Source organism: Myotis daubentonii, chromosome 3 (assembly GCF_963259705.1).
Source record: "Myotis daubentonii chromosome 3, mMyoDau2.1, whole genome shotgun sequence".
In the NCBI taxonomy this organism is placed as follows: Eukaryota; Metazoa; Chordata; class Mammalia; order Chiroptera; family Vespertilionidae; genus Myotis; species Myotis daubentonii.
In genome coordinates, this window is record NC_081842.1 from 34,453,181 (window position 1) to 34,471,550 (window position 18,370).

Consider the following 18,370-nt stretch of genomic DNA (forward strand, 5'->3'; position numbering starts at 1 on the left):
AGTCAGGGGCTTTGAAACTTGTTGGACCCTCTAAAAATCCTTAACTCCTAGATATTTGTTATCTAAATAATACCTCAGTATAAGGGACTTTTAGTGTGTAGCTTTGTAAATTCCAATTTTTCCCAAAGTACTCACAAAGTTAGTATACATTATTTTCTTATTAAAATATTTTTTGACTGCTGATTTAATGTGTTTTTTTATATAAATCAGCATCAAGTAGGACATTTACATGTTTATAAAAGATACTTTTGAGTGGCTATAATTGAGCTAAGCCCTCTAAATGTGAGTCTATTTTATAGACTTATTTTGAAGCACATTTAACATTTTAAAATAGTCATTAAAAATATCTTAAGCCCCATTTAATTTGGCTGGCAGTATTCATGTTGAGCACCAAACCAGTCAGTCACAAGAGTTATCAAATCAATAAATATTTTAAATGCTCAGAAGTGTAGAATGTGGAAGCAGTCAATTCATGTTCGGTCTATTCTTCTGGGTTGTTGTTTTGGATAATTGTTTAGAAGACAAGAAAACAAATTGTAATGTCCTCTAGGGTACAGACCTTTGTTGAAAATATGAGCATCTTCTGTTTAGTTTCTTTTATAGTGATTTTGTAGCCGTGAGTGTTAACGAAAACCAAGGCCAATTTTTACCTTTATTTTGTTCTAAATATTGCATCAACATCACTGGACATAAAGCAATAAATATAAATTGTTTGATAAACTACTTCTTTTACTTTAGTGAGATGTCCATTTACCTGGTCACTTATATGGCATTCTCAATTATTTTGTGACAACTTGACTCCTTTACCTGATTTCCAGGCCCCCATCTCAGCCCCTGCATTCAGAGGCTCTCTGTGACTCTGAGTGGGACTGGCCCTCCTTCATTTAAAGTAACCCAAGGCCACAGTGGAGCACTATTCTGTACTTCTAATTCTCCTTTGCATATTTGCCATTATTATTTTGCCATTGCTAGGCCAAACAATTGTGTCATTTTCCATTTGTGTTTTATGATAACCAAGAGCACTGCATATTTTGTAGACTATTTCCATGGTTTCAAAAAGACAAATCTGAAATGATAAAAATGGGTCAAAGCAACACTATATTTCTATCAATTTATTTTTGGAATTTAATAACCTTTTTAAATTGTGCTATAACCTTAATATTTTAATATTCAAAGACACTTTTGTATCCTAATAGCTTTTTAAAAAGTGCTATTGTCATTTTTTCAGTATTTTTAACTGAAAAGTTATATCTTTGATTAAGTACAATTATACAAGCACACATTCTTCCAACATTTCTATATTATTTTGCTAGTTCTAAGTGATAACTGAGGTACACAAAATAAGTAGGGGACACAAAAATATCTTGAAATATCTTTAAATACATTAGAGAAAGACTTTTTTTCTGAGAGAGAGAGAGAGGGAGGGAGAGAGAGAGAAACATCAATGTGAGAAAGAGAGACATCAATTGGTTGCCTGGGATCAAACCTGCAATCCAGGTACGTGCCCTTGACTGAGACTCAAACCCACGACCCTTTGGTACTCAGGCTGATGCTCTAACCATTTAGCAGCACTGGCCAGGGCCAGAGAAAGATTTAATTGAGGCGATACCCCAATATTTAAAACTGATAAATGCCAACAATTCTAAAACATGGGCAATTAAAAACTTCATGAGTTCATTAAGCAGAAGGCAACCAGTAAGCATATTGAAGAAGTTGTGTGACTAATAATTATTCACCAGGATCATTAAAAGGAATTGTGATTCCAAACACTGGTTATCAGGCACAAATATATCCCCATTGTCTTCTATATCTATCGATAACTTATTAAAATGTCTTAAAGTTTTGATTCATCAGAAAGATAAAATACTAAAATTTACAGCCAAAGTTTTACTGAAATTCCAAAATAATGATCAGTGTGGTATTTTCCTCTTAATATCCAACTATTTTCAGGGACCTAGATGCCTAGAAAAGCTGTAAAAACTTAAACATTAAATATGATCATGCTTTAAGAACATTTGTAGCTTTAGTGAACCTGAGCTAGTGTTTTCATGCCTAAGTGTGCTCATTTGATTTTAGTAAAGTCAGGAGCAGCTTTTTAGGCACAGTTAGAAATCTTAGGTGAAATCTACCTTATTTCTAGGGAAATAAATGAAACAAGGTTTGGAAGGACAAATTGACTTTAATAAAGTATAACTAACTAAAGTATATCTAGTATATTTGCTATGACATAGTGGCCTCTCAAAATTCTATCATTAAAATGATGGAATTGCCTGGCCAGCATGGTTCAGTGGTTGAGCATTGATCTATGAACCAGGAGGTCACAATTAGATTCCCTGTCAGGGCACATGCCTGGGTTGTGGGCTCAATCCCCAGTGTGGGGTGTGCAGGAGTCAGCCAATCAATGATTCTCTCTCATCATTGATGGTCCTATCTCTCCCTCTCCCTTTCTCTCTGAAATCAATAAAAATTTATTTTTAAAATAAATAAATAAAATGATGGCTTTAGCAGATAATACTCAATAGTAGGCTATCTGATAGATCAGTTTCATTTATAAAGATTCTGTTTTTTCAAAATTAAATATAGATATCATTTAAACTATTTATATTTATTATTACAATAAAAACACATTTAAACTATAGGGAAAAGTAAAATCTAAGATAGACCTCTGTGATAAAATGCTATTGATGCAAATCTAAGATAGACCACTCTGATTAAATACTATCAAAGAATTCTAAATGTCAGCATTTCCCCCAAATTTATATGCAATGTTAAGGGTTTTTTATGCACACAAATTTTACCTACTTTGGAAATTAATACCCTATACAGAATTAATTTCAGGGTTACTTTAAGCAAAAAGAAATTAAGTTCAGAACACTGCATTCAAATGTTATTGAACTTTCTGAAAAAGAATTGTTCAATATGTTCTTAGGCAAGGCTGAAATCCTTGAGAAATTTGAAAACATTTAGAATCATTCCAAACTTGTAGTTATATTTTCAATCTAATTAAGAAGCGAGAGAGAAATGCCAGTCAAAATAGCTCCTGGAATTTACTAATATAGTCATATTTTCAGTCTTCCTTGCAATGTCCATTCCATCCTGTTATTAGGTATAAAATGTGGCAGGCATTTCAATGTACACCTGTATTGTTTTCCAGGTGAACAGAATGGATCTACCTAGGTCTCATTACTGTTCACAGTTGGTGTTTTGTAAGTCTATGTAATTTTAATTAAAGAAGAATTCTGAAACAGCCACCTTCTGTGCTACCTCCAAGCACACAATTAGCAGAGTACAGTGTCTGCTGTGAACAGTCAGTTAATGATTTCAGTTTAATAATTTATTATTGCTTCTTCAGCACCAGCTATAGTAGGAAAATAAGCTAAAACTATATGCAGCAATTGAGCATTTAAGGAGGATAGTTTAAAATTTTTGAAAGGGTTATTTTCTCTGTGTAAACTTAACATCTCCATAAGCCCCCAAATCTTTGCAAATGAGTGAATATTTATTTCCTTCCCAAGGACTTAAGAAGAAAGTAAATTAGTTTTTCTTCCTAATGTAGCTGTGTTTAGTGGACGGTTTTTATGTCAAAGTATCCTCCTCTCACCACTTAAAAATAAGACATTCTTCTCAAGTGCACCCTTGGTGCAAGTTTACACACTGGTATTCAGTCAAATTGAAAATAGTCCTTTTAAAAAGTTTCTAAATTCTGCAATGAGCTAGTTCCCTCACTTGAGATTGTGAACAAACAAGTTGAGCTGCAATTTCTGATCCTAGGATGGTTTGTCATGAAAATATTTTTCAATAGACAAATCAGCCTTTATATATATTTTAAATATTTATCAGGAAATGGAAAGCAGCTTCTAAATAATCACTAGCTTTTCAATGAGCTTGTATTATATCCCATTCTGAAAGCTGAAACCTCAATCATAAATATGTAGGAGATTTAAATTTGATAAGCAGTGTCAAAAACAAAGGAATAAAACCATACTTTTAAATGACACTTTTAATATTGAAATTAAAAAAAATAGCACATTTGGTACAATTTTGTTTCAGTTATGGGTAAAAGAGATCATGAGCTATTTTGTAATAATAATAATATTTTATTGTCTGTATATGTTCATATTCACATATACATTTATAATGTTTCAATTTATACAATAGTTAAAATCATGTTGGCCAATATACAATTTGGCATGTTTTCTATAAAAATTAGTCTATTTTTTATACTAGTTAAATTTTCTTAGGTTTTTCTTTGTAGGATATGGCAAAAGTAGGTTTACAGTAGTTTGTATGGAAAATACTACAAAAGTTAATAAATAATAATAACACAAGAATAAACTGTGTTTTGTGTATTTGCTACAGTGAACCTACTTTTGCCCCACCCTGTTTATTATTTCTGGGTCCTTGTTGAAAATTACATAATTGGGAAAGTATCTTAGAAAATAAAATACATTTGATTAAAGTTTAGAGATGCAGAAATCACTTCATCACCTTAAATATTGGCACTGTACACATAGATTAAGCTGTATCCTCCTCATGTCTGCCTGACAAAATCATAGAGTCAAAGGAGAGATAAGAATAGTATAATAGTTACCGAGGTGAAAAATATATTTTGATCTGTTTCCTTTTTCCAAAGAGGAAATGAGCAGATAACCTGGGGATAACTGAAATACATTATTTAAATGACAGTTCCCTAAATGAAACAAAAACAGAAGTACAGATGTACATGCTTTTGCTGCCTACACATGCGTCTGAGTTATTCCTTGAGTAGCGAAATGAAACTTTTTACAACGTAAAATATAGCGCTGTAATTATCTTCACAAATGGAGCATAAATTATTCAGTGTAATTATGATGCATTCAATATAAATATTTACAGTTTTCAAATATGGAAACAATGTTTTATTCACAATAGAAGTGATACTTTTGGCCTTAGTTTATGATTCATACATTTCATATGAGGTCTAACTCATTTTTAAAAAAGTATTTCTCATTATATTATTTTTTTTGGTTCTATTGTCCCATTAGAAATTCATCAAAAAGCACTAAAATTCATATCTACTTTCCATTTGTTCTCTAATTCAGTTTGTAGCTTTAAACAAAATTTTAGATAGAAAAAAAAATGGATATTGCTCTTTTGTGCAACAGCTGTTAATAAGAGTTGCTTAAGAAACACTTTAACAAAAACAGCAATTTAAATAACTAAATAAAAATCATGACCTCTTGTCCCTAAAATGGAAAATGTATTCTCTGCTTTATTATATTTGTTTTTTCTTTTTTTGAGGATAAGAACAATTGCCAAACATTTGTTCTTTCAGATATTCGGGACAGTGGGGGTCCTAAACCAGTGATGGTGTATATCCATGGTGGCTCATATATGGAAGGTACTGGAAATTTATATGATGGGAGTGTCTTGGCAAGTTATGGCAATGTGATCGTCATCACAGTCAACTACCGACTTGGGGTACTTGGTAAGAAATCTTTTTTTTACACCATTAATCCATGAACTATGTGATAGTTTTGTTTTGGCTTTTGTTATGCTTTGCTTTGTTTCATTCATTATTCTATGCTTGTTGACTTGTTTGAACCAAAATTTCTGATATTTTCAATACAGCCTATAAATGTTCATAAATTACTAGGTGAAAGACAGGTAGGGTTGACTTTAAGATTTAAAAGTAAAAGGTAATGAAATTCTTTGCCTTGTTGAGGAATGTTCTTGGCATTATAGGTTTGGCTTTGTAGAACTGTGTAAGGCAACAATGGCAGGGCCTTTCTGAGGAAGAATTAATCCCTGGGCAAATTTTTCTTTCCTTTCCTTTTCTCTTTTACAAAGCTAAAAAATTCCCAGAAGTTTTCTATGAGCTTAGAAACACGTTTATGTCATCTTTAAGAATATATGTATGGACTGGCTTTGTGACGAAATTATTTGCCAATGTGGTTTAGGTTTGTTTTGTTTTTAATTTGTCATAATAATTAGAAATATTTCGTTCAAATGTATTTGTTTAAATTATTTTATTTGAAAAAAACGCATTGAGTTTATCAAGGACAAAGTTTTCAATTAAATTATTCTGCATATATAAAGCAAAATCAAAGTGGGCATTCTTGGTTTGAAGATATCTGTAAAGAAATATTATTTGCAAAATAACATTAAGTATTCTGAAATAAGCATGTTGTTTTATGAAGTAACCAATTTAGAAAACATAAACTTGCTATGCTATTCTACTTGTATGAATTTAATATATTTTAGTATCACAATCTGAGGAGTAAAATTACTATAAAGTTTAAAAAAACCTTTATCTGTAGTATTTTAGTATTTGCTGAAAGGGTACAATTTATCAAAAATGAATTTATTTTTAAAACTTTCATTGTTCTCAATGTCTTATTCCATACTGTACACTTCAATAGGTATAATTGATAATGTTATTTGGCACAAAGAGGCACCTTCCTTTTTCATTCTTTATTCTAAAATATTTTGAAAAAGGAATTTAAATTATATTGTCTTTTATATTAATTGTTAATATTATATATTTAAGCCATTGAGAAACCAATTGTTTTCCTCATTGGTATTAGTTATTATTATTATTCTAACTCCTATGTAATTATAATCCTGTATTTATGCTACTCTCAAAATATAAAAAGAGAATAATTTTTGTCAGTTGTATGTTTTGGGGAACAAGATATTTTAGCAATGCAAAGTTGAAGTCTTGATCCTTTTCTAGTTTTCTATTTTAAATTTGGAGTATCATGGATGATATAATAGATGCATTGTATCAATGTAAATATAAATTATTTCTGTAGCTTTGTTCAGTATGCATTACTTCCTCCATAGTATCTAATTATGCGTTGCTTCAGATGTTCTTATAATTTCAGTGCACAGGGTTAAATGTCTTCCTATCTGTGAAAACTCTATATATTAGAAGATTTATAGAGATGGTCATAATAATTCTTAAATAGTTTAATGTTGTCATTTGTTTCTTATGGAACATTTTAATGTGATAATCTTCAATAATTTGAATACATTTAATTTTAATTATAGTGCTATTTATATTTCAGTTGTTTTATTATTATTCTCATATTTTTCAGAATTTCTCAATTTCTAAATTTTGATGCAGTGATCAGTTTGCTAATTGAAAATTTGAAGTTACATTCCAAAGTGTTGTAAGAGTGTTCTTAAGGACTTTAACATCCACTTATCTGTGTGTGTGTGATGATGTTTAAAAAATCTTTTGACCAAACCTTATGTTGCCTTATTATGATATCACATAAACATAAAGTAAGATTCCATCAAATTAACTATGTTATTATGTTAATGTACATTTGACAGCATTTTATATATTAGAACTGATGAGGACCTGATTTTGATTGGATCTGAATCCTATATTCATGCCCATATACTGTCTTTAAATGCCACACTTAGAATGATTGTGTGGAAGGACAACAGATTATCCAGCTAAACCATGAAGAATTTAATCACTTGTTTGGTCTGTAAAATGGCAAGCGGTGTTGGTGTTGATGATGGGTTATTTCCCAGTGTTGAATATTTGTTTAGGGTTTAACATCAGTTGGCTCCTAATAATCACCACTACGGATCAGTTGTCCTTTATAGACTTTCTCTCAACATGAAAGCATACAAAACTCTCAGTCAACACTTTTAGATGCATCTTGAAACATTTGTTCTAGAACTGATATATTCTGGTCACTTTCTTCCTAAATAATGGGTTGGGCTTTATAAAAATGTATTTAAATGAATTGATTCATGAGAAATAAATTTTGAGAGCATTTATTTCAGCACAATTTGCATGGGTGGTATAGCACAGCCAGATCAACAGCTCAGCTGGCAGAGTACAATAAAGACTGTAGGGTTTTTGTTGTTGTCGTTCACAATGTGTCTAACAGTAACAAGGTAAGCCAAGATTTCTAGGACCCAAAAGGGTTGCTCTTTAGTTTGCACTTGGGAGAGTTCTGGAAATCAAGTAAAAAATAAGAATTGGTCTCACATCAGAAAAGATCCTGAGCTCTGTTTTGATTTGAATGTTTTGGTGTGAAGGAAATGAGTTTTGAGGTCCAATGTACAAATTGGCTAATTATGGTACTATTGCTCTCAGATGATTGACAGAAAAAACTCAGGCTGTCTGAAACAGGCAATGTAATTAGTAGTGATTTGAATCTTTCTTCCAAGAGGAGATGTATTTACAGGGTTTTTTTTGTTGTTTGTTTGTGTTAGCAATAAGCAAAAATGTGATAATGCTTTAGTCATAAAATTCAGACAGCTGTCCAGCAACCATGGTTCCAGTTTAAAACATGTTGTGTTAAGAAAAATATTTTGTTTCTGACAAAGTAGAAATAGCTTACAAATAAAAAATAGCTCATATGACATCATTGTTCTGAAGGAGCTGGGAATAGGTTGGAATCAGTTCCTCAACCAAAAAACATTTTGGGCTTTCCTTTGGAGTGGAAACATAGACTATTACTATTTATGCATGGGAAATGCTGTTGGTAGTGATAAGAAAAACTGTTCATAAGATTGAGAACAAAGTTAAGAGGCTACAGGGCGTTGCCTGCTAACCTCACTGTCTCAGGTTTGTCTTAGAGCTCCCTCTGTAATCTTCTCTCATTCAGTCTCAGTTCTAGTGAACATTTAGTCTTTTTTTTTCACATTTGATTACATATATTCTTTGCCAGTATTACCTCTTCATCCTTTGTCATATTATACATTGTTACATAGTGATTTAAAACATATTCAGAATAATTATTAATAGTTATTTTTGCTATTTTAATACATAATGAAAAGTATCATATTGGAAAGTTAGGGAGAAATGGTTTTATTGTGTGTTCTTAAAAGAGAAAAATAATAATAAATGTTAGGATTGTGAATAGGAAAAGCATGTGTACTTATAGATAAGAATTGGGAGAGAATGTGTAATAAGTTTTTTTTCACTTTAGGATGAGATGTTGCGCAATAAAAATTTTTGAAAATAGAAACAATCCAAATGATATATTGGCAAATCTCAAAAATGAAAAGAATACATGAACTAATTGAATGTTAAAATGTGTTTCAAGCACTTCTCTTAAGTTAAAATAAATTGATAAGTTATTTTTAGAGAAAAAGTTAAATTTTTATACCACTGCTGGGGTCTAATTTAGGTAAACATAAGATTTTTGTCAGATGAAAATTTACTGTTACTTTTATCTTGATATATAAATTTTAGAGGCAATTATATGTTCATAATTCAAGCCTATGATTTATTTTAGGAAAAAAAGTTTTAAAGATTTTAGAAGTACTACTGATAACTCTGAAAATTTGGCAAATTTTTGGAGTCTAATTAAATGTTTGATTTAGTATTCTAATATCTGTCTGTACCATCCATCTATGGGAAAAAATAATTTTAAGTGCTAGCCCATCCATTTGTATTTGAAGAATAAGACTAAACTAACTGTATAATGCCATGTATGACTAAACCATTTAAAATAAGCTTTTGTTAACTTTATTGCATATCAGTTTTGATGAACACCTAAATTTATTTTTAGTTTATTAGAAATGGTTAATGAGATTTGTTAATTCTTCTAATGGTATTGTCTACGCAATAAAAATGCTTCTAGTGCCCTAACTGGTTTGGCTCAGTGAATAGAGCGTTGGCCTGCGGGCTGAAGGGTCCCAGGTTCGATTCCAGTCAAAGGCATGTTGGTTGTGAGCACATCCCCAGTAGAGGGTGTGCAGGAGGCAGCAGATCAATGTTTCTCTCTCATCAATGTTTCTAACTCTCTATCCCTCTCCCTTCCTCTCTGTAAAAAAATCATTAAAATATATTTTTAAAAAAATGCTTCCAGTATTATCAGATGAGAAAAATAATTGTAACGTTGGCGTGGTAAATCATAGTATATACACTTGTTTCCAGCAATATCTCCTACGAGGGATAAAAATTAAGAACAATATAATCCTCTTTAGAGAGATTTTAATCAAATTGAGGGAGAAATAAACACTCAGTAAAGAATAATAATTGATATTCTTCTTCATAGGGGAATATGAATTGATTAATTGATTTGTGCGTAGTCACTTGGCATATTAAAAGAAAAACCAGAAAAACAAAAGTGGAGGTATGGAATATCAGATGGATCAATAAGGATGAGAGATTGCTATCCATATTTGAATCCCAGCAACCTAGCAGCAAGGAGATTCAGTAAAGTCTTGGAGTTTTCATGACTTAAAAGGAAAAGCATATTAATTCCTGAAATGGAGCAACATTTTGTCATTATTATTCTTGGTTTTGGGTCTTTTGGGCATGATTTTTATTTCTGTCTGTCTTTAAATCCTAAAACAAATAAACACATTAAAAAACTCTCAATGTTACCTCATATTTGGGAGTAATATATACTTAAATTTTATAAGATGATTCAAATGTGTTCTTGGAATATAGGAGAGGGAGTCAGTTTGTGTTTGAAAAGTCAAAAATGTCTCCATAGAAATGGTTTTGTTTGAGCAAGACCAAGAGAATAGATTATCTCTGCTATTAACAAAAGGAAAGAAAGAAGGATTTTTTTCCCCATTTATTTATTCATGTTCTTTGTACTTCAAAAAACTGAAGATAATTATTGACAACCGCATGCATATAGGTTGCTAAAATCACATTAAAATAGAATAATATATTGTAGAGAAAAGATACAGAAACTTAGGCAATGGATATCTACTGAATTAAACAGAAATGTACAACCCAATTTCCTAGAAGCAAGGTCAAAAGCACAATGGATTGACTTTCATAATTGTTATTCTCAGATAAAGTAAAAATACATATGAATCAGAAAGAATATACAAATGACGTTTTTTCTCACACTGTATTGCACTACAAAGAAATTTACCACATAAGTTGTTTTTACTTTGAATGCTGAATAAGAAATGTCTGATTGTCTTTATTAGCAGAATCAGGAATATTCTCAGTATATGACTTTTTTATTAACCCTCTATAAAGACCAAAGACATAATAATAATAGATGCCCACTACTTCTATAATGTCATTTCAGCAAATGCAATTCAAATAAGATATTTGGTCATTTCACTTATAACAGGATAAAGCTAAAAATCAATTTAGAGCAATGGACATTTAATTTGATTCATATATTTCTTTTCTCAAATATCAGTTGTATCTACTTGGTTTTAATAAGGGCTGGATGGTAATCAAATTTATATTGAGTGCTAAAATGACCTTCTGGAGTAAAGATATTGTTTATTCTTTTGAAAAATAAACTATTTACTAATTTTATTCTACCTACTTCTTCCAAAATGATTTCAGGTGGCGTACAATAAAAATAATTATTATTCATGCCAAAAACTTAAAAATAACCTGAAAGTAAGCATGTCAATTACTGTGGGTGTTAGTTAAAAGAAATCAAGTGTGTGTTTTTTAATGTGTTTTAAATACAGTCATATTGGGTCATTCATTGATTTATTCCTACAGCCATTCATTCAATAAAAATTGAGCAGTATAATGTATTAGGCATTCTGCTAGTTACTAGGATATTATGAAAAATAAGATAGATGTGGTCTCTACTATTCAGTAATTACTGGCAATTAAGAGACAGAAAATAAATGAATAATTACACAAATGAGATCTTTTACATAGATAACAATTTAGTTCAAAGTTGGCTTTCTTTACAGTCATCTGTATGGTGAGTGCTAGAGAAATGGCAAGTGCAATGAGAAAGGAGCTAATCTATTCTAGAAACTGAGAAAAAGCTTCCCCCAGGAATGACATTCAAATTTCCATTTCTTATACTTCACTGAGAAAGCCCTAGTCAAGATTCCCAAGGACTTCCAGATTGTAGATTCCTTTGGTTACTTCTGTGTGTGTGTGTGTGTGTGTGTGTGTGTGTGTGTGTGTGTTTTTAAGCATTTTAAATTAAAAAAAAATCTTGATTGTTGAAAGTATTACATATGTCCTCTTTCCCCCCATTGACCTCTTCTAGCCTGTCCCTGCCCCTGACCCAGGCCTCACTACCCTATTGTCTTTGTCCATGAGTTATGCATATATGCACACAAGTTCTTTGGTTGATCTTTTCCTACCCACCCACCTTCCCCCACCTTCTCTCTGAGGTTTAACAGACTGTTCCATGCTTCTGTGTCTCTGAAACTCTTACCATTTGCAATAGCATGGATGGACCTGGAAAGTATTATAAGAAGCAAAATAAGCCAGCCAGAGAAAGATAAGTATCATGTGATCTCAAGCATATGTGGAATCTAATGAACTTAAATAAACTGATCATCAAAATAGATCCAGAGACATAGAAGCATGGTACTTCTCTATTCTTATCTTACATGATCTCTCCATAGCACAGGACACAGATAACTAGTCCCGTCTTATAATGTTTGTCTCTTGGCATCACCCCAACATTTCCTCTTACCTCACTGTCTGCTCCTTCTCAGCCTCCTTTGTTGGCTCCCTGTCTTACCCTGATCTCTGAACACTGAAATGCACATCCTCACAATTTTTGCTTCACTTCCCTTCTTTCTCTACAATGTCTCACTAGGGGTCTTCATGTATGGCTCTAGATACCAGCTCTATGGAAGTGACTTCCAAAACTGTATCATCAGAACTATTCCTCAGACCTCCAGACTAATGGGCCTACCTATCGACATCTCCAGTAGATGTCTAATGAATATCTCAAACTTAATTGCTAAAATACGTAGATTTTCTCAGTCTGCATGTTTCATTGTCTTCCACATCTAGGTTATAATTATAATTGCAACAATAGCAATATTAATAGCCATGTGCATTAAGGGCTTAGATGCCAAAAGCTATTTTAAAGCAGTTTATATTAATTACATTATTAAAATCCCACCATAACCCTTTGAGGTAGGGTTGTTATTTTCCTGATTTCATAAATGCAGAAACACATGAGTAGAGAAACTAAGTAACATATTCCCAGACACACAGGCCAAACAACATTAAGTGGTAGAACCAGGATCTAACCCAGGTGGTCTTCTCTTCAACAGAACACTGAACTCATGGCATTGGCCCTGCCATTCATCTGGTGATCCAGCAAAAACTACAGAGTCCTCCTGACTTGTCTCTCTTTTATGCTCAACATCCAATTCATCAGCTTCACCCACATCCAACAAATATCCTGGCTCTGTCTCCTTCCTTCCACTTCCCCCTTTACCAACCTAAGCCAAGTCTCCTTGAGCCTCTTGTGTTATTTTCCCATTTCATGTTTGCTCCCTACATATACATAATCCATTCTCCATACAGCGCAATCAGATTATCTTGTTAAAGATGAATTATAACACCTCACTTTTCTGCCTATGCCCTCCAGTTGCTTCCCATTACTCATTTAGAACAAAATCCAAACTCCTTCCCTGCCCTGTCTGACAAAACCCTGCATCAATCTATACCTATACCTCTTACATCTGTCTCTTAGTTCATCTTAAAATGTTCTTCTTCTCTGTTCCAGCCATCTTTAGTTCTCCATGGATACCAAACTCATTCCTACTGTAGATATTTTATATTTTCTGTTACCTCTAACCCAAATCTTTGTGGGGCTAGTTCTTATTTTTCTGACCTTGGCTTAAATGTCCTCTTCCTAGAGAGACCATGGATGTTTATGAAATCTAAAAAGAGGCACCAGATCATAAGTCATTTCCTTTTAAAAATTATTTGTATTACATTGAATATTTCCTATTTATATTTGGTTTATTTGGTGGTGTTATTGTCTAGCATCTCCAGAGCTATTTGCTTAGAAAATATGTGTTCAATGGATTTAAAATGAAAGCGTAGAGTCAATAGTTTATGATCAAATGCGGTCATGGAGAGGAAAGCAAGGCTGAATTTGAAAGTCTGGGTGAAACCCAGTGGAAGAGCGAAGCTTGACATGTTACAGGAACTGAGCAAACCCAGCTGGACACTTTGGGTAAGAGTGAGCAGTGTCAAATAAAGATGAAAACAGGCAGCGGGCCATGCAGCATCTTGTTAAAGATTTAGGACTTCTAAGAACAATGAGGAACAATGATAGGACATTAAGCAGATAAGTAACATGATTAGATTTGCATTTTGAAAGGTTTGTGGAGTAGGCCTAGTCCTTAGGGCGGGGGGGCGGGGGGTGATTCCTGCAATAATGTCAACATTAAATTTTTTTAAACAAAAAATGTTGATATTCTGTTATGAATAACCCTCCCAAAAAATACCCACAAAAATTAAAAACAAAATAAAACAAAGCATGTCTTGTGCTTCATTAAAGTGAAATGCTTGGTAAGTTTGTGAATGAGACTGATATTTTGCTCATAGAGGACTGTGGGACTAGCTAAGCCCTGGCTGACTCAGGTGAGTATAAATATCATCTCCTTTTTAAACAAAGAGCACCAGAGATTTTGCCAAATTGTCCTTTTTAATTTTTACAATGAAAGGAATAAAACTAGAATCATAAAGAGATCTTTTGAATATCTGCCTTTAAGGAGTGTAAGTCAATATTACTCTAGTTTGTCCAATACAAGAGATTATAATCAATTACTATATTATGTTATCACCTTACTTGTCTTGCTAGGTTATTAATTTAGCTTCACTTAATCTCTTAGTTTTTCCAAAAAGGAGATATTGTTATTTTGTGTTAGTTCTGGGAGGAAGTTGGGAGTAAGTGGTTTATTTTCTTGAGACATTGTATCAGTGATTTAGAATCAGACCTCAGAAGACAGAGCATAAATTTCACTCTCTGCTTAGTCAAGGACTTCTGGTTCCAGAACTGACCAATTATTTCCAGGTACTCAAAGCACCACAACTAAATAAACCTTACACAAGATATTTAGTTTTCTTTCCAGAGCAGAAGTTAGCATCTTAATTTAGGAATTCATTTATTCATTTATTAATTGCACAAGCATTTGCTAATTGCCCACTAGAGGCTCCTGGTAGTTCGGGGTCTGTGTTCACACTGTTGCAAAAATCAACCTCATTCCTTTCTCACTGGACCTCACAGTGAGTGTGGAAGATTGCTATTAAACAAAGAAACAAAACTATATCACAATTTTTGCTAAGTGTGTTTCCAAAGAAACCAGGCTGTTAAGAAAAAGAATATCTGTGGAAATGATATGTAAACTGAGGGTTTTAGGACAGGCCTCATTGTGCCTATCATGCTAGCATAACGTCATTGGAGGGGAGGGGTTTGTTTTTCCCCCCATGTAATTTACAAATGATGGCTAAAATATTTTGAAATAATTGTAGAATATGTCAAGTAATTAGACAAAATAAGTCATTTAAACAAGCAGCTGTGGTAAAAATGCAAAAATCTAAACAAACAAACAGACCACCCACAAACAACCAGGCAGTGTTTTCTATTTGAATTAAAATGATTAAAACTGGTTTATGAAATACAAATACACAGGGGAAGGATCCCAAGGGAGTCTGTAGCCTTTAGCTATTGGATCTATGGGGTGAGAGTATTACCTTATGCCGGCTTTTCAGAGACAATTGAAGGTTTTCCTCCTCACCTGCCCTGTATCTCTGAGAATAGCCATGCTGCATAGCCAGGTAGTCACATTAGCGGTTTTTTTTAAATGGAGATATGGATCTCTTGTTCACCTCGGCCAGTTTTCCTTTTTGTTCTAAACAAACAATGAGGGTTTGGATTTTGTCTTTTAGGTTGGTTTACTTTCAATGATCCTTGCTCCTTCTGCTGATTCCTCAATAAGAAAATAAGGCAGTACTCCCACACCTTCCTGTAACCTCATGCCATGTTCCACCCACTCTCACTCCTTCACCTTAGAAATGTATTGCAATTTCCCTACTAGGACATCTTGTAGTATCTTTCTCTTTCTAATGTCCTTCCTCGAACTGCTTACCTCATAAACATTTGGGTATTGTTCCTTTCCCTTTGCCTTTCTATTGTTAATTGGCACAGTTCAATTTTTTGTAATACCTTATATGTGTCTCCTTTCTATTCCTATTGCCCTTACCTACTCACTTTGGGTTGCCAGATTTTTTGACCCCTGACCTTCCAGACCAAAATTTACAGTCTAGATTACCTTAAACATACCTTACAAATACAACAGAATGCCATTTTCTTTCGTTTTTTGTTTTGTTTTGTATTGTTTTTTTTTTTTTTTGGCTCTACACCCTAAATGTTCTTAAGCATCTCTGGGGTCCATTCCACATGTATCCTGCCATTTCAGGTCTGCTAAAGTATGCTGCTTCTCTTCTTAGCAAAAGCTGTCTTCTGTTAGTTTTTGGAAAGCCCCTTCCACTCAAGCCAGGCGAACCTCCTCACTTCCTACCAGGATCATTTCTAATTGCTTACTTGCCACATATAACCATCCTGCCCAATCGACATGACCCAGCTGTCACCCAACTTGCCTATAAAATCACCTCAAGCCAGCTCCATCTATCTCTCCCCTAGGCTTCCACGGCTGAGGCAGCCTAGCCTTCACTTTGGCATAAAGCCAACTCTGTTTGTTATTGTTGAATGCATTAACTGCACAATTTAGTTGATGCCCTGCTACCCACACCAGAAAATAAACACTGTCTCATCTAGTTTTTCAATCTCCTCAAGACAGGCAGAATGGTCTCCATACAAAATTCAAAAGTCATCACAAAGCGTGCAAGTTTTTCTCCTTCTCAGGATTTGATAGACATGTTTTAGGATACAGAGCAAGTAGAAAGAGTGGCTGGTAGTGAAAGATGTGCTTACTGAAGAGTAGTACCCATGTGCATGCCAGGCCTCATGTCTACACCCACAAGCATGATTTTAGGTCTTGTGGATGATAGCCACACTCTGTCCCCAGTAGCCGTCAAGACAAGCCCCTGGATCCTCTGGAGAACTGCCCCATTTACTGAAACTGTCAAGCATGAAAGCTGTAATTTATTTTCAACTCATTAGGGATTTCTGCATTTACCATGCATTTAATATTTGCTTTATTCTGTTTCTTGCTTAGCATGTGGTGAGTGAAAATATTGGTGCTCATGAGCATAAGGTAAACGTGAAAATATGCTTGAAAAACCACTTGAATTGAAATACTAGTATACACAGTATTAAAGAATGGATAACAATGCCTTTATATATGTAACAGACTATGAAATCTGTAAGTTTTTCAAGCTCTGCTTAAAACTGTGTTTTTTATTTGTAAAGACAAGGGGAAAAAGAAAAAAAATATATAACTTCTTTAACTTTGCCTTTTTATGCTTTATCTGTCTTGGATTCAATTACAGATGCTTAACTATTGCCACAAATTGACAGGTTGAGGTGAGAGATCTTAAATTGATTATTGATTACCCACATGCCTATTTATTTTCTCTAACAGTACAGATAGGACCATAGATTTAACTATTATTCTTAGAAACATTTTCCAAATATGAGACAAGTTGTATCTCTCAACTGATTTATATATTGATAAAGTCCCCATTTAGAAACCTTTCTAAGGAGCTGAGACAAATCCTTGTGATACAACACACCCAAGAGAAATATTAACCTATGTTCTGGTATTCGCTAGTTGCTTGCTTGCATTTGAGCTCTGAAAAGCAACAGCTTTTCTAGAAAAGTCAGTTCTCTTAGAGACTTGTAACATACTCAAACAGAAATAAAATTATTAAAAAGAATTCTTGTGGTAATAGCATTAGAACTAGCACCAACTCTCTGGAAAAAGAAAAGAATATATAATGATTTTAATGTAATTGGATTAAATTTTCTTGACTTTGTATGAAAATAAGCCATAGGAAATATCCATTCCTCCTTTGTAGCATGAATAGAAAGATTGCTTTACTAGATGGTGTTTTTCCTTGAAATATACCTCATTTTATCTGTTTAAAGTCAACAAGAAATTTGTTTTTCAGAGTGTATATTTGATATTTTTTGGAGCCAATCTGTAACCTATATTAAAGCAGACAATTTATATCTATTATTAATATTTTGTTTTATTTTCTAGAAGAATGTATTTAAGAGAGACCACAGTAGGCGTATATAACTTTTCCCTAATTCCAGCTTGCTCTGTATGCAAATGAGTACTAGCTACATATTATTTTGATAATATTTTTTATGATTTATATAATCTTTTTTTAATATATTTTTATTGATTAAGATAATACATCTGTGTCCTTATCCCCACGTTATCCCCTCCCCCTCCCCCCCGCTCATGCCCTCACCCCCACCCCCTGTTGTCCATGTCCATTGGTTAGGCCTATATGCTTGCATATAAGTCCTTTGGTTGATCTCTCCCCTTTACTCCCAACCTCCCCTACCTTCCCTCCAGGGCCCGACAGTCCAATCAATGCCTCTTCGTCTCTGGATCAGTCCTTGTTCATCAGTTTATGTTGTTCATTATATTCCACAAGTGAGTGAGATCATGTGGTATTTATCCCTTAAAGAATATCCTTCAGCATTTCATATAATCCTGGTTTGGTGGTGAT

The 18,370-nt window shown here is 33.3% G+C and overlaps 1 protein-coding gene across 2 annotated transcripts in view; it reads left to right on the forward strand.

Moving 5' to 3' along the window:
* NLGN1 (neuroligin 1) overlaps nucleotides 1-18,370 on the forward strand; it is an 846,948-nt gene that overhangs the window by 363,280 nt on the left and 465,298 nt on the right. For both annotated transcript variants that reach the window (XM_059687065.1, XM_059687064.1), the window contains exon 3: nucleotides 5,315-5,467. In XM_059687065.1, the coding sequence (XP_059543048.1) occupies nucleotides 5,315-5,467 (153 nt within the window). The remainder of the gene's footprint in view (nucleotides 1-5,314; nucleotides 5,468-18,370) is intronic.